Source organism: Mobula birostris, chromosome 5 (genome assembly GCF_030028105.1).
Source record: "Mobula birostris isolate sMobBir1 chromosome 5, sMobBir1.hap1, whole genome shotgun sequence".
NCBI classification, from domain to species: Eukaryota; Metazoa; Chordata; class Chondrichthyes; order Myliobatiformes; family Myliobatidae; genus Mobula; species Mobula birostris.
The window spans coordinates 180051851-180078915 of record NC_092374.1 but is presented as its reverse complement, the minus strand read 5'-3'; the positions used below and the strand labels follow the sequence as shown (position 1 = coordinate 180078915).

General features: G+C 45.2%; 1 protein-coding gene across 1 annotated transcript in view; it reads right to left on the bottom strand.

Annotated features, from left to right (window-relative positions):
• LOC140198092 (complement C4-A-like) overlaps window positions 1–27065 on the bottom strand; it is a 145562-nt gene that overhangs the window by 72019 nt on the left and 46478 nt on the right. Inside the window, exons 13-22 of the mRNA XM_072258982.1 lie at window positions 26443–26637; window positions 22338–22487; window positions 20317–20443; window positions 18487–18558; window positions 16532–16735; window positions 14108–14249; window positions 9762–9832; window positions 8961–9100; window positions 5903–6112; window positions 4405–4456 (exon numbers count right to left, since the gene is read on the bottom strand). Of these exons, the coding sequence (XP_072115083.1) occupies window positions 4405–4456; window positions 5903–6112; window positions 8961–9100; window positions 9762–9832; window positions 14108–14249; window positions 16532–16735; window positions 18487–18558; window positions 20317–20443; window positions 22338–22487; window positions 26443–26637 (1363 nt within the window). The remainder of the gene's footprint in view (window positions 1–4404; window positions 4457–5902; window positions 6113–8960; window positions 9101–9761; window positions 9833–14107; window positions 14250–16531; window positions 16736–18486; window positions 18559–20316; window positions 20444–22337; window positions 22488–26442; window positions 26638–27065) is intronic.

The window sequence follows — 27065 nt, the reverse complement described above, 5'->3', positions numbered from 1 at the left end:
CCTCCAGATTGAGTCGGTTGTGAATGCAACGTTGGCATTCATTTCTGGAAGTATAGAATATAAGAGTAGGGATGTGATGTTGAGGCTCTATAAGGCACTCATGAGACAACACTTGGAGTATTGTGTGCAGTTTTGGGCTCCTTACTTTAGAAAGGATATACTGACATTCGAGAGGGTTCAGAGAAGATTCACAAGAATGATTTGAGGAATAAAAGGGTTACCAAATGAGGAACGTCTGGCAGCTCTTGGGCTGTATTCCCTGGAGTTCAGGAGAATGAGGGGGGATCTCATAGAAACATTCTGAATGTTAAAAGGCCTGAACAGATTAGATATGGCAAAGTTATTTCCCATGGTAGGGGATTCTAGGACAAGAGGGCAAGACTTCAGGATTGAAGGACATCCATTTAGAACTGAGATGCGGAGAAATTATTTTAGTCAGAGGGTGGTAAATCTGTGGAACTTGTTGCCACGAGTGGCTGTGGTGGCCAAGTCATTGGGTGCATTTAAGGCAGAGATAGATAGGTTCTTGATTAGCCAGGGCATCAAAGGGTATGGGGTGAAGGCAGGGGAGTTGGGATGACTGGAAGAATTGGATCAGCCATGATTGAATGGCGGAGCAGACTCGATGGGCAGAATGGCCTACTTCTGCTCCTATATCTTATGGTCTGATGGTCTAAATTGGACCAGCACTCCTGTACCACATATATGTCTTGCTCCTGAAGGTCTGGGAAAAGGAACAACTGCCCTCAGAGCTCAGGGATGCTCTAATGGTGACCATAGTCAAGAGGGGAGACAAGGCAGATTGTTGCAATTACAGAGGTCCTCACTCCTAGCAACAACAGGCAAAGTACTTGCATGTACCCTTGCCAATGGACTCCTTCTGTGATCTGAAGAAGTACTCCTTGAATCACTGTGGTTTTCACCCATCTAGAGGTACCACAGACACAATCTTCACAGCACGCCAATTGCAGGAAAAATGCTGGGAACTAAGGCAACCCTTGCACTTGGCTTTCACAGATTTGACAAAGGCATTTGATACAGTGGACTGCCAAGTTCTCTGACATATACTTTCAAGACATGGATATCCTGAGAAGTACTTAGAAATTCCAAGGCTACTACTTGATAGCATGTCTGCCACAGTACTCAGCAACAGTGGTGCTGAATCAGAACCATTCAATGTGAAGAGTCACACAGGGCTGTATTATTATACCCACAAATTTTCCATCTTTATTGCTGCTGTCCTTCACCTCATTGGTCAAGACCAATCATCTACTGCAGGGTGTCCCCACCTGGGTTCCACAAACCTCTTGCTTAAGGGTATTGGTCGATGGCATAAAAAAAAGTTGGGAACCCCTGGTCTGTAACATGGAGAACAAGGTTTACAACCTCAACTGGTTCAAGGCCAAGATGAGTCAGCACCACCACTGTGATCAGTATGTAGACAAAACAGTCTGAAGAAGGTCTCCAATGTATCCTGAATGCCTTTGCCAATGCTTACAGAGCCCTGGGTATTGTTTTGAATATAAAGACGACACAGGTCCTATATCATCCACCGCCCAACCAGCCACTTAACCAGCCCTCCATAAAAGTTGATGATATTACCCTCGAAAATGTAGACCACTTTCCCTCCCTTGGCCACATTCTCTCCTCAAAAGCAGACATCGACTCAGAGATCAACAAGTGCCTGAGAAGAGCCTATGCAAGATAAAGAGAAAGAGTCTCTGAAGACCACAACCCACCGATCTAAGCAAAGGCTTTGGACAATAGAGTAGTTGTCCTTCCTACGTTACTGTATGGAGCTGAATCATGGACCACCCAGAGTAGGCACTCGAAAGCCCTGAACAATACCACCTAAGATCCTTATGAAAGATTTTGAGGATCAGCTGGAAGGACAGACACACCAACACCAGCATGTCGGAGGAGGCCGACATGAACAGCATCTCGAACCTCGATAGAGCAACACCAACTCCAATGGATAGGTCACGTCACTCAGATGCCTAACTTTTGTCTCCGCAAACAGATCTTTTACTCCCCCTTGAAGGGAGGTCAGCAAGCCCCTGGAGGGCAAAGGAAACACTTCAAAAGAAAACGTAAAAGCCAGACTCAGGAAATTCAACACTGCATCGAGGGAAGACACTGCTCTCAAATGATACATCTGGAAGAAACCTGTTGAAGAGGGAACTGCACTACATGGGAGCAAACTTTGCTGTGAGAGGATGAGCAACTAAAAGGGCAAACCACTAACCATAGCCACCACTTACGTCCACACTGCGCCTGACTAGCTGGATCCTGGATTGGGCTCTGTAGCCAGCTGAGGACCCACCAACAGACCACCTCTCAGGAGAGAATCTTACTTCGCTCGAGTGACCGCTACTATATCCACAGCAGTTCTGGACTCCAGTGGATGCAGGGTAATAACTGGTTGTTATCAGGATGACAGCGGAATTCCCCTACACTCATCACATACTGCAACTCAGCCTCTGCAGTTTCTCATGTCTGAAAGACAAGCTGTGCTGAAGGGGCTGTTTCCTGTGCTGTCTAGCTCTCTGACTCCTTCGAAGCACTGAACTGAACCCCTAGGTGGCAGTACAAAACAGGCGGTTCCTGAAGGTTGTTATAGCCGGGGTGCTAATGGGGACAAGCTCCCACTACCTATTAAATGCTCCCAATGGCATGCACCACAAATAGCCTCTGACAACAAGGTTCAGCTCCTGGCCTTCACATGCAGCTCAGCTACTAAGCCTAACAGAACCGTCTCTACTGACAGGAGAAGGGGCAAAGGTGGGTCACTGGCGCCTTCAAACCAGTTGCTTCGGGTAGGTGGAGCTCATCAGCCGTGGTTGGCAACTCATCTAAGAGAAGGAAAACTGATCTCACGTCTCCGCTGCCTTGTGGCTGTACCCACTCATGGGGAAGGCTTCGGGAGTGAACCCCGAGGGAAAAATCTGGAGCTGGAGTCCCTAAGGTAGTCCTACATTGAGTTCAATGCTGACTGGCAACTCCTGTAATGCTGCTGCTGCCAAACTGTATCGGTCTCTGCCGTTCCTTTGGGTTCATCAGGTGCATGGAGAGGGGAGCCTGCTACTTAAGACAACAGCTTGCTCTCCATATATCGTACTGCCCAGGCTTACGTATTTAGACAGCTAGGATGCAGTATCCATGGTCGACCCTGACTGGTGGAGGCCCTCACTCACTCACAACACAGGCTCTTCGGCCCGCTCAGTCTGTGCTAACTATAGACCATGCATTCACACCAATCATGTTTTGCAGGCGCCCCACATTCCTACCAGCCCACCACAGATTGCACCCCCCCCCACCCACACACTCATTGTAACTGACAGCAGCCAATCAGCTCACCAACCAACATGCCTTTGGGAGGTGGGAGGAAACCAGAGCTCCCGGAGGAAACCCGCGCAGTAGCAGCAAGGATGTAGAAACTCCATACGCAATGGTGCCAGAGGTTGGTATCGAACCCAGGACCCTGGAGCGGTAAGGCAGCAGCTCCTCAAACAAATCACTACGATCTATTCTACAATCATTTGGAGCCCATTTATGTTCTTTTTTCATTCAAAGATCATGGGCTTCACAAGCTGAGCCAGGATTTAATTACCCTACCCTAGTTGCCCTTGAGATGGTGGCAAGTACAGGCCATTCAGGCCCAAGGGGACCACGCCACTCAACTACAGGCATGTGACCAATTAACCCTGTCTTTGGAATGTGGGAGAAAATGGGAGCACATGGGGCAAACCCAAGTAGTCACAGGAAGAATGTACAAATTCCTTACAGCTCTGACCTTGCATTGCAGGTGCTACAATAGCATTACACGGGCCGCCATGCTACCATTTTGCCCAGTGACGGTGAAGAAACGATAAAATACTTCCAAGTCAGAATGGGGCATGGTAGGAGGACAACTTTCAGGTGATGGTGTTCACAATTCCTCTGCTGTCCTCGTCCTCTGAGGTGGACGTGGTGGGTTTGGAAGGTCCTGTCTAAGGACTCTTGGTGAGGTGCTGCAGTGCATCTCAGAGACGTTTGCAAACTGATGTTCGTGTGTGTCAATGTTGGAGAGAATCCCATCACACTCCAGACCTTAGCCTTGTAGATGGTGGACAGTCTTCGGGGAGTTCGGAGGCAAATTACTCATTACAGGATTCCAAGTATCTTGTTGGGAGAATTTTTTTACGTGGTGATAAACTTGAACCACGACAGTCCATTTCTTTGTGGCTTTTGGCTGATTTTATTAAAAGGCCCTCTCAGCCAATTCAGAGGTAAAGAGTTGACTACATTTCTGTGGGTCTGAAATCAGACCAGGTAAGGATGGCAGATTTTACCCCCTATACATCAATAATAATTGAACACAGTGTTAACACAATTATTCTTTATTAATTATTAAGTCTGACTTACCTCTGGGATTGAGAACAATGTTCGACTCCTTTACTTCCACTATTCCCTCATACTGGCAAATGAAATAAGAACAGGTTATTGAAGCGAATAGGAGCAGTAGAGTGCCATTCCATCTCTCAAGTCTGTTGTATTCTCAACAAGATTACTGTTCACTTATCTGCTTTAGTTTGAGGCCAACTTTACAACTTCAAGCAAAGAAATCAAACAACCAGCATAATCCAGGACCATGTACCACCTTGGTTGTTCTCTCTTCTCCCCTCTCTCTTGCCAGGCAGAAGATACAAAATTCTGTGAACATGCTGTTATCAAATGCCTGAATGAGGCTGTTATACGAAAGGTATGCTGTCCCATTCTACCTCATTGTGACACTTGGACTTTATCTACCTACACTGCACTTTCTCTGTAACTGCAACTCTGCATTCTACACTCTACTTTACATTTTCACTTCCTTGATTAACTTATATAGGGAACGATCCATCTGGATGGAAACACAAACAAAAGCCTTCCACTCTATCTCAATACATGTGACAATAATACACCAATTTGGATTCCACCATCTTCATATTTAAAACGTGTCTCTGAACTTATGCCAGCACTTGTCATGCAGGGAGCCTGTAGGTGAATGTTCTAGGTTAGGCCAACACCTTCAATATCTCATGATCTTATTGCAGGAACTGAAATCCCAGTGAGAAGAAAATTAATGCAGGAACCACCACAACATTTGATGTGTTTCCCAACTTTTATATATTTGTCTGGGTCCTTTTACTGAGGTTTTGTCCCTCTGGTTCAAATAGACCTCATTCCTCATCCAGCTACCACAATCTTGCAGGTCACACAAGCTCCATCACAAGGCCCCCTCACCCACTCCAGGAATACTAAATTAATGTGTGTAATTTCTCTTCACAATCAAATGCTTACTTCCTCTGTGGCACACTTCCCTTCCTCCAATAAGATAAATATCTGATTATTTGCTATTCAGCTATTAGGAAAACAGAATAGCTCAGCATCCCTTCCCTCTCATTGGGGCCTCGGTTTCAGCGTTCACTTCCCTTTCAATGGGGCCTCAAATCTCACAGCCCTTCCCTCTCACTGGAGCCTCTGTTCCCACATCCTCTCACTGGAGTCTCAGTTCCCACATCCCTCCCCAGTCACTAGTCATCAGTTGCTGGCAAACATTAACCCTTTGTCCACAGGATCTAAGACCAGTTGGCCCAAATTGTTAGCGATAAGTACTTTGATGAAGGGCATTCGACCTCAAACTAACTCACTTCCTGTCTCCCCTGATGCTGTCTAATAGTTTGTTTCCTTCCTTCACCTGAAATATGAACTCTGCTTCTTTCTCCACAAACCTGACTGACCTGCTGAGTGCTTCCACCCATGATTTGAAACATCCGTTCAGTTTCTCTCTGCACAAGGCCTGCCTGACTTGCTGAGTTCTTCCATTTTGCCTGTGTTAACTAGGATGTAATGCGGTGTGTACATCAAATGTGCTGCTCACCAGAACCTGAAGGTACTTCAAGATTGCATCACTGTGGGCATAAGACTGACCGACGGCAATCACATTGATTGGGATATTCCCAACCACCAGAGCGACCATGGGGAAATCAACGGATCGAGCCGAATTGGCGGGGACAGAGAGCCTCCGTCCTTCCTCCTGTGATGTAAAGGAAGTGCACAAACCTTCTGCTTCTTTCATGTATACCAAGACCTAAAAAAAAGAACAAGTACTCTGTCTGAGAAACTAACTCATTAGATGCTCAGCCCAGGAGGAAGGAAAAAGATTGAAGATTGCCCAAACAACAGGAATTCTGCAGATGCTGGAAATTCAAGCAACACACATCAAAGTTGCTGGTGAACGCAGCAGGCCAGGCAGCATCTGTAGGAAGAGGTGCAGTCGACGTTTCAGGCCGAGACCCTTCGTCAGGACTAACTGAAGGAAGAGTGAGTAAGGGATTTGAAAGTTGGAGGGGGAGGGGGAGATCCAAAATATAGGAGAAGACAGGAGGGGGAGGGATGGAGCCAAGAGCTGGACAGGTGATAGGCAAAAGGGGATATGAGAGGATCATGGGACAGGAGGTCCGGGAAGAAAGACAAGGGGGGGGGACCCAGAGGATGGGCAAGTGGTATATTCAGAGGGACAGCGGGAGAAAAAGGAGAGTGAGAGAAAGAATGTGTGCATAAAAATAAGTAACAGATGGGGTACGAGGGGGAGGTGGGGCATTAGCGGAAGTTAGAGAAGTCGATGTTCATGCCATCAGGTTGGAGGCTACCCAGACGGAATATAAGGTGTTGTTCCTCCAACCTGAGTGTGGCTTCATCTTTACAGTAGAGGAGGCCGTGGATAGACATGTCAGAATGGGAATGGGATGTGGAATTAAAATGTGTGGCCACTGGGAGATCCTGCTTTCTCTGGTGGACAGAGCGTAGGTGTTCAGCAAAGCGGTCTCCCAGTCTGCATCGGGTCTCACCAATATATAAAAGGCCACATCGGGAGCACCGGATGCAGTATATCACCCCAGTCGACTCACAGGTGAAGTGTTGCCTCACCTGGAAGGACTGTCTGGGACCCTGAATGGTGGTAAGGGAGGAAGTGTAAGGGCATGTGTAGCACTTGTTCCGCTTACACGGATAAGTGCCAGGAGGGAGATCAGTGGGGAGGGATGGGGGGGACGAATGGACAAGGGAGTTGCGTAGGGAGCGATCCCTGCGGAATGCAGAGAGATGGGGGGAGGGAAAGATGTGCCTAGTGGTGGGATCCCGTTGGAGGTGGCGGAAGTTACGGAGAATAATATGTTGGACCTGGAGGCTGGTGGGGTGGTAGGTGAGGACCAGGGGAACCCTATTCCTAGTGGGGTGGCGGGAGGATGGGGTGAGAGCAGATGTACGTGAAATGGGGGAGATGCGTTTAAGAGCAGAGTTGATAGTGGAGGAAGGGAAGCCCCTTTCTTTAAAAAAGGAAGACATCTCCCTCGTCCTAGAATGAAAAGCCTCATCCTGAGAGCAGATGCGGCAGAGACGGAGGAATTGCGAGAAGGGGATGGCGTTTTTGCAAGAGACAGGGTGAGAAGAGGAATAGTCCAGATAGCTGTGAGAGTCAGTAGGCTTATAGTAGACATCAGTGGATAAGCTGTCTCCAGAGACAGAGACAGAAAGAACTAGAAAGGGGAGGGAGGTGTCGGAAATGGACCAGGTAAACTTGAGGGCAGGGTGAAAGTTGGAGGCAAAGTTAATAAAGTCAACGAGCTCTGCATGCGTGTAGGAAGCAGTCTCGTGTCAGTTCCAGTACAAAAGTGTAAAAGGAGAATGAACTAATTGTTACTCGAGATCTGATGCAGCACACAAAAAGAGACAAAATAAAGAACACAATAATAACCAAAAAAAAAACTTGCATTCATGGATACATAGATACATAGAACTAAAAGTAAACCATATCAGAACCTGATTTACTCAGATTGAAAACTTGACCAGGAAGATATTGAATTATTGTGAGAACTTGTGCCCTATCAGGGAGGAGGTACAGGAGCTTAACCACCTAAGAACAGCTTCTTCCCCTCTGCTGTCAGATTTCAGAAAGGTCCATTAACCCAAGAATGCTACTTCATTATTCCTACATTTTGCACTCTTCATTTTGTAATTTAAGTTTTTTTTCTTATCTTTGCACTATACTGCTGCTGCAAAACAACAACAAAAAATTCACAACATAACCTGATTCTGATTCTAAATGGAGAGACAAAACAGACAAAGGAAGTTCAGAGGGATTTAGCTGCTCTTGTGCATGAATCCTGTGTTACTCTTTGGGAGGACTCATGTAAAGAGAAAGCATACAGCTAATGGCAGGACCTTTAACCTGCACCTCCAGATCCCTCTATACATCAGCGATACATTTGGACTCTAAGGAATTTCACTAGGTTCCATATAATGCACAACAAAAATAGTTATTCTGCATTTTAGCACCGGACAGAGGTACTTTTTATCAGAGAATGGCATTAACTGGTCAATAATCATAATCACTACACATGGCACAGGGGGGCAGTGGGTCGAGCCTCTGCCTCACAACTCCAGAGACGCGGATTCAATTCCAGCCTCAGCTGCTGTCTGTGTGAAGTTTGCACGCTCTCCCAGTGCTTCATGCTCTCCCTCAGGTTCTCTGCTTTCCTCCACATCCCAGAAACGGACAGGTTGGCAGCTGGATTGTGTGTGGGTGAGCGATTAGAACCCGAGTATGTGGCGTTGATGGGAATGTGGGAAAAATAAAAATATGATTAGGGTGGGATTAGTTGACAAGGCTTCTCTATGCTGCCTTGATTGTAAATTAGTGGTATTCTATTCGGAGGAGTTGGTAGGAATAAAATTGGATTAATATAGAATTAGTGTAAATGACCAGTGCTGACTTGATAGGTCAAAGACTCTGTACAGTATGAATCAATGATTGGAACTGGGGACGTGCGCGTCTGGTATGCATGCCTGCCTTCCTGTCTGTCTGTCTGAGTGTGGAGTGTGATTATACATTGATACCACAGTTCCAGGGTGTTAAGCTACTTAGCTCAGTCTCTTACCGTTACATCCTGGGGTAGATAGTTGTACAAGGTGACTTTCACAATGAGTTGTTCATTCCTTCTGACAGAATAAGGTAACGTCATGGCCAGAAAAAATGGCTGGAAAACTTTCAACTTTTTTGGTTCCTCAACACAGAATCCTTCAATTAAAAATTATTAACAGTAAGTTCAGCTTTTATCATTCTTAGCACCTGTGAGGACCCAAATGATTAACATTCATAAGTAAATTAGGATTTTGTTCATTATTGAAACCATTGATAATGCATCACCATTGTAAGCACCACAGAAGTTTTCATACCAGTTCTTAAGAATATTTATATTATTTTATCAAGACCCGCAGAGGGTTGTAAATTCAGCCAGCTGCATCATTGGCACAGTCCTCCACACCAGTTTTCAAGGGGCTGCGTCTCAAGAGGGCAACGTCCATTATTAAAAACACCGACCACCCGCGACACGCCCTCTTCTCGTTACTCCCATTGGGGAGGAGGTTCAGGCGCCTGAAGACACACACAGTGATTCAGGAGCCATTGCCCCTCTACCATCAGATTGCTGAAGGCCCATGAACACAATCTCATTATTCCTTCCTTTCACGGTTTTGTTTTGTAACCATCAGTAATTTTATGTCTTTGCACCGCACTTCTGCTGCAGAACAACAAATTTCACATCATATAAATCACTGATGATAAACCCGATTCTGAATCATACTACTATCCCAATTGCATCGTCACAACAGGAGGGGTTACTTATAATTAATAATTCACCCATCATGTGGTTCTTCAATAATCAATGAGGCAATGTTACCTTTACTTTCAAACATGCCAACTGCCTGAATTTCCCAGGTGGTAATGGAATCAGGAATGTGGCTTGATATTCTGGAAACAATCAGAAAGTAAAAGAAAACTTATTAAACTCAGTGCAGAAGCAACCCCTCAGAAATCAGAGCAGGAAAGAAACTCAAGTGCTGGAGGAATTCTACCTGTTCGGCAGCATCTGTGGGGGAAAGGGTCCTGAGGAAAAGTCTTGACCTGAAATTCCCTTCCCTCCAAGGATGCTGCTCAACCCACTAACTTCCTGCAGCAGTTTTTTTTTCTTGCCCCAGATTCCAGCATCTGCAGTCTCTTGCATCTCCGCTTCAGAAGTTGGGAAGTAGATATTCACCTTGGATGGGAATGGCATTTGTGGCTTGGTGGGGTGGGGAGGGGATTTCTCACCTGACTAGTAGGAGACCCAGTTTCAAACCCCAGCCGGTGTGAAATGTAGAAGTCATCGCCGGTCTTGCGAGTGCTTTAGTACAGCGCAGTGGCACAGTAGGTAGAGCTGCTGTCTCACAGAGACCGACGTCCGGTCCTGACCTCTGGTACTGCCTGTGTGTGGAGTGTCCCTACTGACCGTGTGGGTTTCCCCAGGGGGCTCTGGTTCCCTCCCACATCCCAACGACGTGTGGAGATACAGGAGGCTACAGGCACTGGAATCTGGATCAATAAGCAACGTACTGGAGGAGCCCAGTGGCTCAAGTAATATTTGTGAGGGGTTGAGTGGAAGGAATGGTAAATAGTTGATAAACACAAGAGATTCTGCAGATGCTGAAAATCCAGAGCAATGCACAAAAAGAGCTGGAGGAACCCAGCAGGTCGGGCAGCGTCTATGGAAAAGAATAAATAGTCGGCATTTGGGGCCGAGGCTGTATATGTCTGATCTGATGAGTTCCTCTAGCATTTTGTGTCCGTACACATTTGATACAGGGTTGGGATGTAGTCACTGAGAACTGAAATATTGACAATATCATCCCCCTCCACAAACGCTACTCGACCCGGCTGATTGCTTGTCGCCAATGCTGTATGGGTAGGGAGATTAATGTAAAATGTCAGTGAGTGGAAGAATATAACCATATAACACATAACAATTACAGCACGGAAACAGGCCATCTCGGCCCTTCTAGTCCGTGCCAAACTCTTACTCTCACCTAGTCCCACTGACCTGCTCTCAGCCCATAACCTTCCATTCCTTTCCTCTCCATATATCTATCCAATTTAACTTTAACTGACAACATCGAACCTGCCTCAACCACTTCTGCTGGAAGCTCATTCCACACAGCCACCACTCTCTGAGTAAAGAAGTTCCCCCTCATGTTACCCCTAAACTTTTGCCCTTTAACTCTCAGCTCATGTCCTCTTGTTTGAATCTCCCCCACTCTCAATGGAAAAAGCCTAGCCACATCAACTCTATCTATCCCCCTCATAATTTTAAATACCTCTATCAAGTTCCCTCTCAACCTTCTACACTCCAAAGAATAAAGACCTAACTTGTTCAACCTTTCTCTGTAACTTAGGAGATGAAACCTAGGCAACATTTTAGTAAATTTCCTCTGTACTCTCTCAATTTTATTGACATCTTTCCTATAATTCGGTGGCCAGAACTGTACACAATACTCCAAATTTGGCCTCACCAGTGCCTTATACAATTTCAACATTACATCCCAACTCCTATACTCAATGCTCTGATTTATGTGGGGAGCAGATGGGAATGTAGGCATAGATTAATATGGAATTAGTGTAGGATTGACATAAATGGGTCAGCATGGATTCAGTGGGCCGAAGAGCATGTTTCCGCACTGCCTGTCTCTCTCTAGAGCTCTGCAGCATAGAATCAGTCTCTATTTGTAGAATGCACTCAATATGATTTTCAGTCCAACTGTGCACCACATATCTGAATGCTAAGCGTATATAACAGACTTCTGAAGTACTACATCCCATGTCTCTCCCTCCCCCCACCCCCACCCCCAGCTAATGTTGGCTCAATGCACCAAGTTCAACCTCTTCCTCAGTATAACAGTAGCGCCTACCAAACCACTGACAGTGAAACAAGTGGGAAACACCAGCCTAGACGATGCCATAAATGTCATGACAAAGTTAGCTGGATTGCCTTGAAGCTTTACTCTGCTGAGTTACATTACCTGTATCTTCAAACTTTAATTGGTAGTTGGTTTGTTATGATCACATGAGGCAAGGTACAGGGAAAAGCATTTGTATTCTTCGCTTTTCACCAAAATTTATAGACGCATCACAGTGAACCATAGACCTCCATAAACCTCCCAAATTTATCCAGATTTCTCCTTAGCATTGCAATCGAACTCACATTTACCACTTCTGCTCGTAACTCTTTCCTTGCTTGTACCACCCTGTGGGTGAAGTGTTTCCTTTAAATATTTCACGTTTCTTCCTTGACCTATGACCTCTCATTCTAGTCTCACCCGACTTTAGTGAAAAAAAGTCTCTTTGCATTAACCCTATCTATACCTCTCAAAATGTTGTATATCTCAATCAAATTTCCCCTTATTCTCCTACATTCTCGGGTAGGAAGTTCTAACCTATTCTACCTTTCCCTTTAGCTCAGGTGCTCAAGTCCTGGCAACATCCTTGTAATTTTGCTTCTATACTCTTCCAAACTTATTGATATTTTTCATGTGGGTAGGTGATCAAAACTGCACACACTGCTCCAAGTTAGGCCTCATCAATGTCTAATACAACTTCAAAATATCATTACAACTCCTTTACTTACTAATTTGAATTATGAGGGCCAACATGCCAAAAGCTCTCTTCAAAGCCCTATCTACCTGTGTCGCTACTTTCAAGGAATAATGGATCTGTATTTCCAGTTCCCTCTGTTCTACCACATTCCTTAGTGCCCTACTACTCACTGTGCAACTTCACATCTCCCTACATTAATTTCCATCGATGATTTTTCAGCCATTTTTCCAGCTTGTTCTGATAAACTTTGATAGCCTTCTTCACTGACCACGACACCCCCAAGTATTGTTGTTATCCGTAAACTCACTGATCCAGTTTTGCATTTATCATCCAGATCACTGATATATCTGAGAAACAACAATGGACCCAGCACGGATCCCTGTTGCTCACCGCTATCACAGGCCTCCAGTCAGCTATGATTTCTCCCACAAAGCCACCACCTCACATGCTGGCCTTCATAACAAGGGGAATTGAGTATAGGAGCAAAGAGGTCCTTCTGCAGTTGTACAGGACCCTGGTGAGACCACACCTGGAATATCGTGTACAGTTTTGGTCTCCAAATTTGAGGAAGGACATTATAGCTATTGAGGGAGTGCAGCACAGGTTCATGAGGTTAATTCCCGGGATGGAAGGACTGTCACATGTTGAAAGATTGGAGCGACTGGGATTTAGAAGGATGAGAGGGCATCTGATTGAGACATATAAGATTGTTAAGGGATTGGACACGCTAGAGGCAGGAAACATCTTCCCAATGTTGGGGGAGTCCAGAACCAGAGGCCACAGTTTAAGAATAAGGGGTAGACAATTTAGAATGGAGTTGAGGAAAAACTTTTTCACACAGAGGGTTGTGGTTCTGTGGAATGCTCTGCCTCAGAAGGCAGTGGAGGCCAATTCGTTGGATTCTTTCAAAAAAAGAGTTAGATAGAGATCTTAAAAATAGCGGAGTGAAGGGACATGGGGAGAAGGCAGGAAAAGGGTACTGATTGTGGATGATCAGCCATGATCACAGTGAATGGTGGTGCTGGCTCGAAGGGCTGAATGGCCTACTCCTGCACCTATTGTCTGTTGTCTATTGTCTCACCCTGAATGCAACACGACTGAACCTTCTTGACCAGCTTCTCATGGGGGCTTTGTCAAAGTCCTTGCAAAGTTCCATGCAGATAACGTTCACTGCCTTTCTTTCAACAACTCCAACTTTTCCTGTCTGAACACTGCCGTGACTTGTAATGTCACCCCTCATCCTTTAATTCCATCATGTCTAAAACAACAAAATCCTGGAACAGTGAGCTGACACTCCTTCAGCTCCTGCAACCACATCTCACTAACAGCTACAATCTCATAATTCCACGTCCCTATGCTCTTCCGCCTCAGTCCTTGCATTGAAAAAGACGCAGCTCAGGACATTGTTCCTACCATGCTCAACATTTCAATTCCTGTTTTTGTATGTATCATCATTCCCCACAACCACTCCGCCACCTGCCTATCTCTCTAGAACGCGCAACTCTCTCCAGAAAGTTCTTGCACTTTGTTTGCCTGAAACCTTTTGCCACCAGTGATAGCATTTTCTTTTAAACACCCTGTTAAATTCTCCTATGTGTAGTCCAGAGGAAAGTGTCTTACTTATAGTCACCCTCGCGTGGGGCTGAGAATGTTTCCCATAGCCAGCTCTGTGGAAAGGCACTGCGAACCGTGAGGGAGCCTTCATCGATGAACTCTTCACTGGGGAGGGAGTTGGCATCGATGACAGTCGGATCTTTTGCAGCTGGAAAAGGTCAAGAAAAGTTATTTCAGTCTGTCCGGAGAAACCCATGTACCAGGGTACAAAAAGGCTTGAGAGTTGTCATGCAGTTTCCCCTGATGGTTAACTTGCAGGTTGAGTCAGTAGTAAGGAAGGCAAATGCAATCTTAGCATTAATTTCAAGAGGACTAGAATAAACAGTAAAAGCAAGGATGTAAAGCTAAGGTTTTATAAGGCATTGGTCAGACCGCACATGGAGTATAATGAGCAGTTTTGGACCTCATATCAAGAAAGGATGCACATTGGAGATGGTCCAGGGGAGGTTTACGAGAATGATCCTGGGAACAAAGGGGTTAATGGATGAGAAACATTTGATGGTGCTGGGCCTGTACTCTGAAGTTTAGAAGAATGAGCGGGGGTCTCATTGAAACCTACCGAATATTGAAAGGCCAACACACAGTGGATATTGAGAGGATATTTCCATAAGTGGGATAGTCTAGGATCAGAGGGCACGGCCTCAGAATACAAGGATGTCCCTTCAGAATAAAGTTAAGGAGGAATTCCTTGAGGCAGAGGGTGGTGAATCTGTGAAATTCATTGCCATGCATGGCTGTGGAAGCCAAGTCATTGAGTATGGTTAAAGTGAAAGCTGATAGGTTCTTGATAAGTAAAGGCTTCAAAGGTTATGGGGAGTAGGCAGGGGAATAGGGTTGAGAGGGAAAATAAGTCAGCCATCATGAAATGGTGGAGCAGACTCGATGAGCCAAATGGCCTAATGTTGCTGCTATGCCTTGAGGTCTAAAAGGAAGGAGCAGCCAAACCATCAAGGCCCTAGTGCTCACTGATATGCATTGGCCTAGGTAGGTAATCTAACATCAGTGTGGTCTATTGTTAGGCCTCATCTGGAATACCGCCAACAGTTCTGGTCGCCCCATTATAGGAAGGATGGCGAGGCTTTGGAGAGGGTGCAGGACAGCGTCACCAGGATGCCACCTGGATGTGCTATCATGAGAGGCTGGACAAACTTGGGTTGTTTTTTCTGGAGCAATGGAAGCAGAATGGAGATCTGGTAGACGTTTATAAGATTATAAGAATAGCTAGAGTAGGCAGACAGTATCTGTTACCAAGGGTTGAAATATCTAACACCAGAAGTTATGTTTTTAAGATGAGAGGCAGGGGTAAGTTCAAAGGAGATGTGAGAGCAAGTTGTTTTTTTTTAAAAAACAGAGTGGTCTGGAATGTGCTGCCAGGGGAGTTGGTAGAGGGAGATACATTAGGGACTTTAGAAGTGAAAGGGAAATGGAAGGATATGGACATTGCATAGGCAGAAGGGTTTAGTTTAGTTGGCCATTTAATTTCTAACTTAATTGGTTCAGTACAACATTGTGGGCCTTAGGGCCCACATGCTCTATGTTCAGAAAGAATCCTAGAAAGAAGCGAAGGCCATTCAGCCCCTCAACGCTGCCCTGCCATTCAATGAGATCATAGCTTGTCATCCAAATTAAGCTAAGGTAGGTGCAGAAAAGTTTTACCAAGTCTTTGCCTGGACTAGAGGTTTTGAGTTATCACCAGAGGCTAGATAGGCTGGGATCGTTTTGCCTGGAGTAAAGGAGGCCGAGGGGTGGCCTTCGAGGTCTATAAAATCACAGGAGGCAGAGATAAGTTGAGCTTTGTCCCTGGGGTAGGTGAGTCTAAAAGTAGAGGGTATAGGTTTAAGGTGAAGGGGAAAGGAGCATAGTGGGTACATGGAACAAGCTGCCAGAGAAAGTGATAGAGGCCATAAATACAATGTCTAAAAGGTATATGGATTGGAAAAGGTTTCATGCGATGTAGGCCTAATGCAGGGATGTTGTACTCCATTTGTGGTCTAAACAACATTTGTGCCGTGTTATTCAATATACTAATTTACCAGTTAAACTGGGATTATTGAACTATAAGAAAAACAGGTGCTATAAATCTAAAGCAAAAGCAGAAAATACTGGAAACACCCCACAGGTCAGGCAGCTTATGTGGAGAGAGAGAGAGAGAGAGAGAGACCGAGTTAACATTTCACAGAGTTTTAATAATAGTTGGTGACATTAACATTCCTCTAACGTTCCTCTCCGCACAGATGCTGCCTGCCCTGCTGAGAATTTCCAGCAGCTGCTTTTTTTAGGTTAGATTTCCAGCATCCACAGAGTTATTTTTTCCTTGTTTTTCATTTGTTAGTTCACTGAATTCCTTTGCTGGGAGAATATAGTTCAGTGGCCTGTCTAAAATAGATGCAGTGAAGATGACCAACAGAGCAACAGTCAAACATCTCTTACCTCTGCCCGGAGACATTAACATTACATGAATCCTCTCATAGGGCTCCTGCTGGGCTGTCTTGTGGTAACAGCATGTCTGGAAAGCCTGGCGGCAAGACCTGTCCTGCACCCGCTGAGCTCGCTCTTGGCAGCTGTAGTCCATTAATATGTTGGTCAGGCCATCCAGACAGCACTTCCTCAGCCTGTCGTCGGAATACTCATTCACTGAAAGAGGCAAGAGGGCAGGGCGTTGGTTTATCAGGTGGTAGACTCAGCCATCTGACAAGCCCGCACACCACTGAAGACATTTTCAAAGGACAGTGCCTCACGATGGAGGTATCGATCGTTATGGACCCTAACCACTCGGGACATGACTTCTTCCCATTACTACCATCAGCGAGGAGGGACAGGAACCTGAAGACCCACACTCTATGCTTTAGGAACAGCCCTTTCTACTGTCAGATTTCTGAAGAGTTCATCCATGAACCCATAACTCTACCTGCCTCTGACCCTCTTTTGCACCATTTGCTTATTCTGCTTACAGAGCTGTGGACACAGATCAGCACATTGCAGGAACCAGCATGTCCACAGGTCCTCCAAGGTGGTTAGGAAGGCAGATGGGATACCTGCCTTCATTAGTGAATCTGATACCAATTTATAAACTATTGATCAGAGCTGATCATAGTATTAGGTGGAGTTGTGTCCGGTGCACTATAGGAAGAATGTAACAGCACTGGAGAGGATGCAGAGGAGGCTTACCAGGATGATCTCAGGGAGCAAGTGTTTCAGAGACTGGGGAATTTGGGATTATTCCCCCTAGAGGAGAGAATGTAAAGAGGGAAGGGGATGTGACTGAAATTATCAGGGATATAGGGAAGATAGACTGCAGCTATTAAAGGTAGATAAAACCAGAGGATGTAAATTTAGGGTATGGAGAACAGAAAGGGGACTGGAGGTGGACATTTCTCACCCAGAGACTGGTATGTGCCTGAAATACAATGCCAGAGAAAGTGGTGGGAGCAGAGTGACTGACAGCACTGAAGAATTGTCTAGAGGAGTGCTTGAATCGCTCAGGTACGGAAGGCTACAGAGCAAGTGCTGGGAGGTGGGATGAATGCAGGTGGTTGCTCACAGATCACCAGAGACATGGTGAACTCTATAATGCTGTTCGCATAAACTGAAGCCAAGGTTGATTGAAGCTTGGAACTCTATTCCACAACTGGCAGTCAGTGTGAGATGAATTACTAATCTGATGCTGTTGGTAAATGTTTGTTCTGCAGTATCTCATCTATCTTCTTAACCACCTCATGCCACCTTTGAGTTATCTCTATTCCTTAATACCCCCTGGGACCCAACATTTCATGGTGTATGTCCTCACCAAAATTCCACCCGATATGGAAAATTACCTCAATAGCTCGTGCTAAAACCGTCCACAATCCATAAAAATCTAGATTCATGGTGGCACATAGAATGGAGAGAGTTCTTTGGCCCATCGTGTCTGTGTCGATATTCAACCATCCATTTATACCAACCCTACACTGATCCCACTTTACTCTCCCCATGTTCCCATCAACACCGCCCAGGTTCTACTCCTCACCCTACACACCAGGGACAATTAACCTATCACCATGTGCATCTTTGGAATGTCAGAGGAAACTGGAGCATGCGGGGGGTGGGGGACCCATCAAGGGGAAAGCATGCAAACTCCACATGCATGGCATTTGAAGTTGGGATCAAACCCATGTTTCTGGTGGCAGGAGTCAGCAGCTTTAGTAAAAGTGCTGCTGTGTCCCCCTGAATGCCAGAATCAGTTTAGTAAATCTTTATTGTACGTTCGACCGCATAGATACATTTTTCTAATACCAAGTAGAAGAGATTGGCTCAACACTGGGGATGTAAAATTAACAGAAAGTTGAAGATCCTTTTTAAATGCAAGTTGTGATGTTAATAGACAGAATTTGAACAGAAAGACTCACATTTGTCAGAATATCTTTGCTGAATATTTAACGCTCTCCTTTGCCTTCTGACTTTGTTGGCGCAGGAATATTCTGGAAAGTAATCAAATATAAAAACCCAAATCATTGCCTTTGCTCTTGAGTGTCAAGTTCACCGTGAAAGCTCAACCTGGTTGGAAGAATTCTCATAATCACTACATGGCAAATTTGTCAATATTTCACAGAAATACTATATATGTTTGCGATGTTCCTTGTGAAAACAGTAGAAATCACACCATGTCCTTGACCAAGGCAACTCTAACAATATCTGAGAGAACCTAGCACTGTCTGTGTGAATTAATTTGACGTCATTACAGAAAAAACAGGAGCAGGCCCACCTGGTTTGTGCTGAATATGATGCCAAATTAAACTAAACCACTTCCACCCACACAGGTTCCTGGGTCTGCAAGTCCATTGGGGAAGGCGAAGGCTCATTGTCTGAGAGTCCACAAGTCCACTAGTCCACTGGTCCACTGGAGGCTGGAGGCTGGAGGCCTGTCCTGGGATTGGAAAACTGTGTGTGTGTGTGTGTGCGTGTGTGTGGCTGGCTGGCTGGCTGGGTAGGAGTGAGGAATGGGACTTGTTTTGCTGTTGTTGTTTTGTTCTGTTGTTGTTGGTGTTGTTCTGTGAACATGGTTGGCACTGGAACACGTGGTGACTCTTGCGGGCTGCCATCCTTAAGCTGTGTAGGTTGTTAATGCAAACAATGCATTTCACTGTACTTGTGATAAATAAGTGAATCTGAGTCATTCTCTGCATATTCATGTGACTATCTAGTAACCAGTTAAATAACACTACCATATCGAATGGTGAAAGGCCTTCACCATTCACCCTTCAAACACCAATCACCCAAACACTAATCCCTCCTACCTACACCACATCCATACCCCTCCATCTTCCTTACATCCATGTGCCTATCCAAACAGCTCTTAAAAGCCTCAAATGTATTTACCTCTACCTCACTGTACCAGGCATCCACCACTCTCTGAGTGAAAAACTTACCCCTTGAACCAACCCTACCCCTGCCCACCCTCTCACCCTTCAACCCTGGGAAACAGATACTCTGTCCACTCTACCTATGCCTCTCATAATCTCTTTAAAACCTCTGTCAGATCTCTCCTCAGCCTCCAACACTCCAGAGAAAACAACCAAAGTTTATTCAGTCTCTCATGACAGCACGTGCCCTCCAAACCAGGCAGCGTCCTGATGAACCTCTTCTTTAGGTTGCCTCAAATAACTGTGATTAATAAAGAGTTTTTTAGGCAACAATCTTGCCTGATGTGCTTAATTATATGCTGCATTTCAATGAAGCACAACTCCCCAAATTCTACCCCTCACACAAAGGGCAACCTGAGTCAATTTGTTGACTGACCCACACACCTTTGGTAAGCGGAGAACCCGGGGAACCCCATGCGGGTACAAGCTGGACACAGACAGCGCCAGAGGTTGGCGGTGAATCGGGGTCTCTGGTACCGCGAGGCAGCGGCTCTACCACCTGAGCCAGTTCGTTGCCTTCACAGCCCAAGTTCCCACTTTGTCTTGTTTGCATATCTGGACAGGCAATATTCTAGCCTGTCATTATAAACACACGGAGGCACACCTTTGATCCTTAACAGAGTTCTGTCATTCACCTGGTGATTTTGCAGGCATACTGAACAATAGATTTCAATGCACAGAAGAGCAAAACTCTGTCATGTGACAGAATTTTTGGACATTATTTTTTTCACTGACATTCTGCCTTTCATAAAACGCTCTGAAACTTCAATAAGATTGATTCAATCTATCCAACCACTGCATCCACATTCAGCTTACCATCTCTATGTGACGACACATCCACATTGGACAGAAAACTCAGACCAGCATCCAAGAAGACATCTGCACTTTTTAGTCCACCTCCATAGAAGCATCCCAGGTCATAGGAGTTCATTGCTTCAAACACCTGTTTGCAGGAAAGAATGGATCTGTCAAATGGACGTGACATGTTTAGAATTAAAAGCAAGGATGTAAAACTGAGACTTTATAAAGTACTGGTGAGGCCTCACTTCGAGTGTTGTGAGCAGTTTGGGGCCCATATCTTAGAAAGGATGTGGTGAAGCTGTAGAGGGTTCAAAGGAGGTTCATTAAAATGATTCCAGGATTGAGTGGCTTGTCATACAATGAGTGTTTGATGGCGCTGGGCCTTTATTAACTGCAATTCAGAAGAATGACGGCTGATCTCATTGAAACCTATCGAATGTTGAAAGGCCTCGAAAGAGTGGATGTGGAGAGGAAGCTTCCTATGGTGGGAGAGTCTAAGACCAGAGGACACAGCCTCAGAAGAGAGGGGCGCCCTTTTAGAAGAGCTGAAGAAGAATTTCTTTAGCCAGAGAGTGGTGAATCTGGGGAATTCGTTGCTATAGATGGCTGTGGAGGCCAAGTCTTTATGTATATTTAAGGCAGAGGATGATAGATTCTTGATTGATCAGGGCATGAAGGGATATAGGGAGAAGGCAGAAGGTTGGAGCTCAGAGAGAAGATGGATCAGCAATGAAGAAATGACAGGAGAATTAAAAGCAAGGATGGCCAAATGGCCTAATCCTTAACACTGCACAGGTCAGGCAGTATCTGTGGAGAGAGAAATATTTGTTTTCCTCCTCTACAACGGAAAACTAACCTGTTTTATTCTCAATGCCAGTTCTGACAAGTCTCAGACCTGAATCAGTTAATCTGGGTGCTGTTGGATTAGAGGGCCTGTGTTCTAAGGAGTTTTTGGACAAACTAAGGTTGTTTTCTCTGGAGTACAAAAGACCTGATAATGGTTTATAAGATCATGAGAGGCGTAGATAGCCAGTATCTATTCTCAGAATCAAAACGTCTAATCATGGAGAGTGTACATTTAAGGTGAGCAGGGGCAAGTTGAAAGGACAGGCGTGTGACCAGTTTTTTTTTTAAACAGAGAGTGGTGAGTGTCTGAAATGCACTGCCAGGGGTGTTTTTTTTTAGCATGTCACACCAGACAGTCAGCCATTCTTGTCTGGCGCGTGGTGCCAGGATTGGTCTCCTTTTGGATTAACTGGGTCACGATATTAACGTTCCCGACTCGACCCTTGTTTTTTTACGAGGCCGAGTGGCTAGCTCGACGCTCAACCCGGCACGGATGGAAAGTGTGCTCGGGGGTGGCCCGACTTGGATTCGAACTCGGGAGCCTTCGCGCCGGAGTCCAGCACTGACGCCATTGCGCCACCAGCCGGCCAGCCAGGGGTGGTGGTGGAACTGGATGCAATACAATAAAGAAGTTCGTAGATTTGCAGGGAATAATGGTACATGGACACTGTGCAGGCAGGAGGAATTAGTTTACTTGGGCTTTTAACTACAATACAGTTAATTAGTGCAGTGCAATATTGTGGCTCCCCTCTACCTACACAATGTCCATATCTTTCCATCTCTGTACATCCATATGGCTATATAAACATGTATTGGATCCAACTCCACCAGCACTCCCTGACAGTGCATTCCGGGTACCCATCCCATTCTGTGCTCTGTTTCTTTCTCCACCAGCACTGCCTGACCTTCTGAATATTTCCACCATTTTACTTCAGATTTCCTGCAGTTTCTGTTTTGACATTTACAATTAGACGTACAGTCATTACGAGGGTTTTGAGGTCAAGCATTGCAACATTATGCTGCCCATTTAAGACAGTGAGTAAAAACTTTTCTTTGGAAAGAAAAATCTTTCCCTGCTTTACACACCATCGAATTTAAAACACTTTTCAAAATAGTAGAGAGGCTTCTCATTAGAAATGCTCAATCAGGAATGTTACAATGATCCGACCAGTGAGGTGGCAGCACGTTACCTTCCTGGGCGTCAGCTTGTTTCTGTTGTTGAGGATATACATTGCTGAATCAACAGCAACAAAGGCCACATCTGCTGCACCGTTGGTGGAGAAGTGCAGGTCCAACTTACTTCCCGGTTTATACTCATCGTCTGGATTCTTTACTGCGACCTGTGACGGTGGATGGACAGAACATTCACTACCAGAAGATCAGAGAATCACCATTGATTAATCAACCAGCCAACATCTTTTTTTTCTTTGTTCATAAGATATAGAACATAGAACAGCACAGCACAGTACAGGCCATTCGGCCCATAATGTTGTGCCGACCCTTAAACCCTGCCTCCCATATACCCCCCCCACCTTAAATTCCTCCATATACCTGTCTAGTAGTCTCTTAAATTTCACTAGTGTACCTGCCTCCACCACTGACTCAGGCAGTGCATTCCACGCACCAACCACTCTCTGAGTAAAAAACCTTCCTCTGATATCCCCCTTGAACTTCCCACCCCTTACCTTAAAGCCATGACCTCTTGAACCGAGCAGTGGTGCCCTGGGAAAGCGGCGCTGGCTATCCACTCTATCTATTCCTCTTATTATCTTGTACACCTCTATCATGTCTCCTCTCATCCTCCTTCTCTCCAAAGAGCAAAGCCCTAGCTCCCTTAATCTCTGATCATAATGCATACTCTCTAAACCAGGCAGCATCATGGTAAATCTCCACTGTACCCTTTCCAATGCTTCCACATCCTTCCTATTGTGAGGCGACCAGAACTGGACACAGTACTCCAAGTGTGGCCTAACCAGAGTTTTGTAGAGCTGCATCATTACCCTGCGACTCTTAAATTCAATCCCTCAATTTATGAAAGCTAACACCCCATAAGCTTTCTTAACTACCCTATCTACCTGTGAGGCAATTTTCAGGGATCTGTGGACATGTACCCCCAGATCCCTCTGCTCCTCCACACTACCAAGTATCCTGCCATTTACTTTGTACTCTGCCTTGGAGTTTGTCCTTCCAAAGTGTACCACCTCACACTTCTCCAGGTTGAACTCCATCTGCCACTTCTCAGCCCACTTTTGCATCCTATCAATGTCTCTCTGCAATCTTTGACAATCCTCTACACTATCCACGACACCACCAACCTTTGTGTCATCTGCAAACTTGCCAACCCACCCTTCTACCCCCACATCCAGGTCGTTAATAAAAATCACAAAAAGTAGAGGTCCCAGAACCGATCCTTGTGAGACACCACTAGTCACAACCCTCCAATCCGAATGTACTCCCTCCACCACCACCCTCTGCTTTCTGCAGGCGAGCCAATTCTGATTCCACCTTTGCTGAACTTCCCTTCCCATGCCTTCTGACTTTCTGCATAAGCCTACCCTGTGGAACTTTGTCAAATGCCTTACTAAAATCCATGTCGATCACATCCACTGCACTACCCTCATCTATATGCCTGGTCACCTCCACAAATAACTCTATCAGGTTTGTTAGGCAGGATCTGCCCTTGACAAATTATGGAGATTGATCTCAAAAGGAGTGTTTGAAACGAAGAGGAAATAGCAGTGAGAGTAACGCTTCACTGTGCCAGTGATTAGGATAATTCATGGTGCTGTCTGGAAGGAGTATGTCCATTCTCCACGTGGGTTTCCTCCTGCACTCTAGAGACATTCCCGTTAGTGAGTGGTGGGGACGCTATTTGGCTCCAGAAGAGTGGCGACACATGCGGGATGCTCCTTGGCACACCCACAGACGGTGTTGGCCGTACTCACAAAGCAGGCGTTTCACCGCACGCCTTGATGTTTCCATGCAAATATGACAAACAAAGCTAATCTCTTTAACAGGAGACTCTGGCTGGAGACGAGGAGGAACTGCTTTTCCCAGAAGTGGTAAGTCTGTGGAATTCTCTGCCCAACAGAGCAGTGGAGGCTACCTCAGTAAAAAGATTTAAGACAAGTTTGGATGGATTTTTGCATTGTAGGGGAATCAAGGGTTATGGGGAAAAGGCGGGTAGGTGGAGATGAGTCCATGGCCAGATCAGCCACAATATTATTGAATGGCGGGGCAAGTTCGCTGGGCCAGATGGCCTACTCCTGCTTCTATTTCTTATATTCTTATGTTGTAAAACTAGTCAGTTCCATCACAGGCACTAGCCTCCATGATATCTAAGCCATCTTCAGGGAGCAGTGCCTCAAAAATGAGGCGTCTGTTATTAAGCATCTCCATCACCCAGTACATGCCCTTCTCTCACTGTTGCCATCATGAAGGAGGTACAGAAACCTGAAGGCACACATTCAACAATTCAGGAACAGTTTATTCCGTTCTGCCATCTGATTTCTGAATAGACATTGAACCCATGAACACTACCTCACTACTTTTTTATTATCTGTTTTTGCACTCTTATTTAATTATTTAATATATATATATAAATATACATACAGTACATATTGTAATTTACATTATTTTTCTATATTATCATATACTTCATTGTACTGCTGCCGCAAAGTCACAAATTTCACGACATATGCCGATGATATTAAACCTGAGGGAGAATTGAATGTTAATGAAGTGGAGGAATTAGAAGGAGAGTAAATGTTGCAAGCTCTCAGCAGCTTGGGCAGCATCTGTGGAAAGAGGAGAAGACTTGATGTTTCAAATTAAAGACAGAAATATTCAACAGATCAGGCAGCATCTGAGGAGAGAAAAACAGTCAATGTTCAATTCAATGACAAGTTTCAGCTATTTCTCTCTCTACAGCCACCGACTGATCCGCCGAGTAATTCTGTCTACAAATTAAAACAACTGTTTCTCTCTGCACAGCTTACCCAGAATCAGAATCAGGTTTATTAGCAATGACATATGTTTTGAAATTGTTTTGGGCCAACAGTACAGAGCAATCCATAAAATACACTATAAATTAATATATACTAATGATACATGTAAAGCTGAAAGTTCCCAACATTGTCTGGTTGGTTTTATTTCATGTTGCAAGCGTCTGCAGTTGGGACGTGATTGGAGCTGAATACAAATACTGGCCCAGGCTAGTTGGGCCAAATGGCCTGTTTCTGGACTCTAAACACCATACATATCTTTGCAGTGTTAGGCATAAGCAAGGGATTGCCAATGTAGGATGGTGATTTAAATTCTACCCCTTAATCAAGACAAAAGGAATGAATACATCATCTTTCCAACCCCTGGCTCCATCCAATGCACAAGTCAATTTTGGTTTGATTTTCCCAGTTGCAAATGGAAACAAGATCACCTTAAGCTGTAACCACTGATAAGTGGTGAAGAAGTGGGGACGATGAACTGGTAGAGCCACTGTCTCACAGATTCAGAGACCGATGGCTGATCCCGACCTAGGGTGAAGTCTGCGCGGGTTGAGTGTGCACATTCCCGCAAGGCTTTTCCTTTCCCCAGGTGTTGCAGTTCTATTCCACATTCCAAAAACCTGTGGGTTGGTGGGCTTGCCGTAAACCAACCCAACAGCATAAAAAACTGGGGTGGTACTGTAGCGTAGTGGTTAGCACAGTGCTTTACAGTACCAATGACCCGGCTTCAATTCCCAACACTGCCTGCCAGGAGTTTGTACACTCTCCCTGCAATTCGGTAGGTTTCCTCCAGGTATTTTGGTTTTTTCCCTCAGTCCAAAAATGCACCAGTTGGCAGGTTAAATGGTCATTGTAAAGTTGTCCTGTGTTTAGGCTCAGATTAAATTGGGGGATTGCTGGGCGATGTGGCTTGAAGGGCTGGAAGGGATTACTCCACGCTGTATCTCAATCAATGAATAAGTGGAAGTTGATAAGTATTGGAGATGAGGGAGATTAAAATAGGTTTAGTGTCAATGGAAGTCTGATGGGCCAAATGGCCTCTTCCAAGGCCTTTTAGTTTCCAACATTTGACTAAGTGAGTACTCTGGGGAATAAAATGAAAATTAAGTCTTATAGAATTTATATGCAATATTGTTTTCGGAATTGAAAACTGATGAATCCAGCTAGAGCTAAAGTCATACTTGGTGTGCTGTCATCCAAAGAACAAAACTACAGCAATTACAGCTTCTCATTTCAGACTTCTGGCAACTACAGTATTTTGCTCTGGGAGGAGTAGACGACTACTTCTCACCCGTCCTTTGCACTTGTCCTCCATGTCGATCCACACTGAGTTGGCCACCATTTCCAAGCGCTCTCCTGACTGGATGTAGTAGTATGCAATGAGGCGAAACGTTGGGACCATGTCAGCATCCACCCGAAGCTGAAGCCTGGTGGGATCTGCCTTTGTGATCCTCCCGGTGGTGAGCACCTTGCCTTTGCTAGTGACCTAGGAAAGAAAAGCAGGCACAGATGGGGAAACGACCGTTTAGCTCTGGCTCTCTGGAGGTGTCAGCTATGCTGTTGGGTCAGTTGTTTGGGCAACTGCTGGAATAATGCATTCTGAGGGCCACACTAAAGGCTCACAGATTGGTGGATGGGCAGGTGGTGTTGAGGAAACTGGTAGACTGCAAAGGGACTTGGACAGATTAGGAGAATGGGCAAAAAAGTGACAAATGAAATAGCATGTTGGAAAATGCATGGTCATGCACTTTGGAAGAAGAAATAAATGTGCAGACTATTCTCTAAACAGGGAGAAAATCCAAAAATCTGAGATGCAAAGGGACTTGGTAGTCCTTGTTCAGAACACCCTTAAGGTTAACTTGCAAGTACAGTCAGTGGTAAGGAAGGCAAATGCAACATTAGCATTCATTTCAA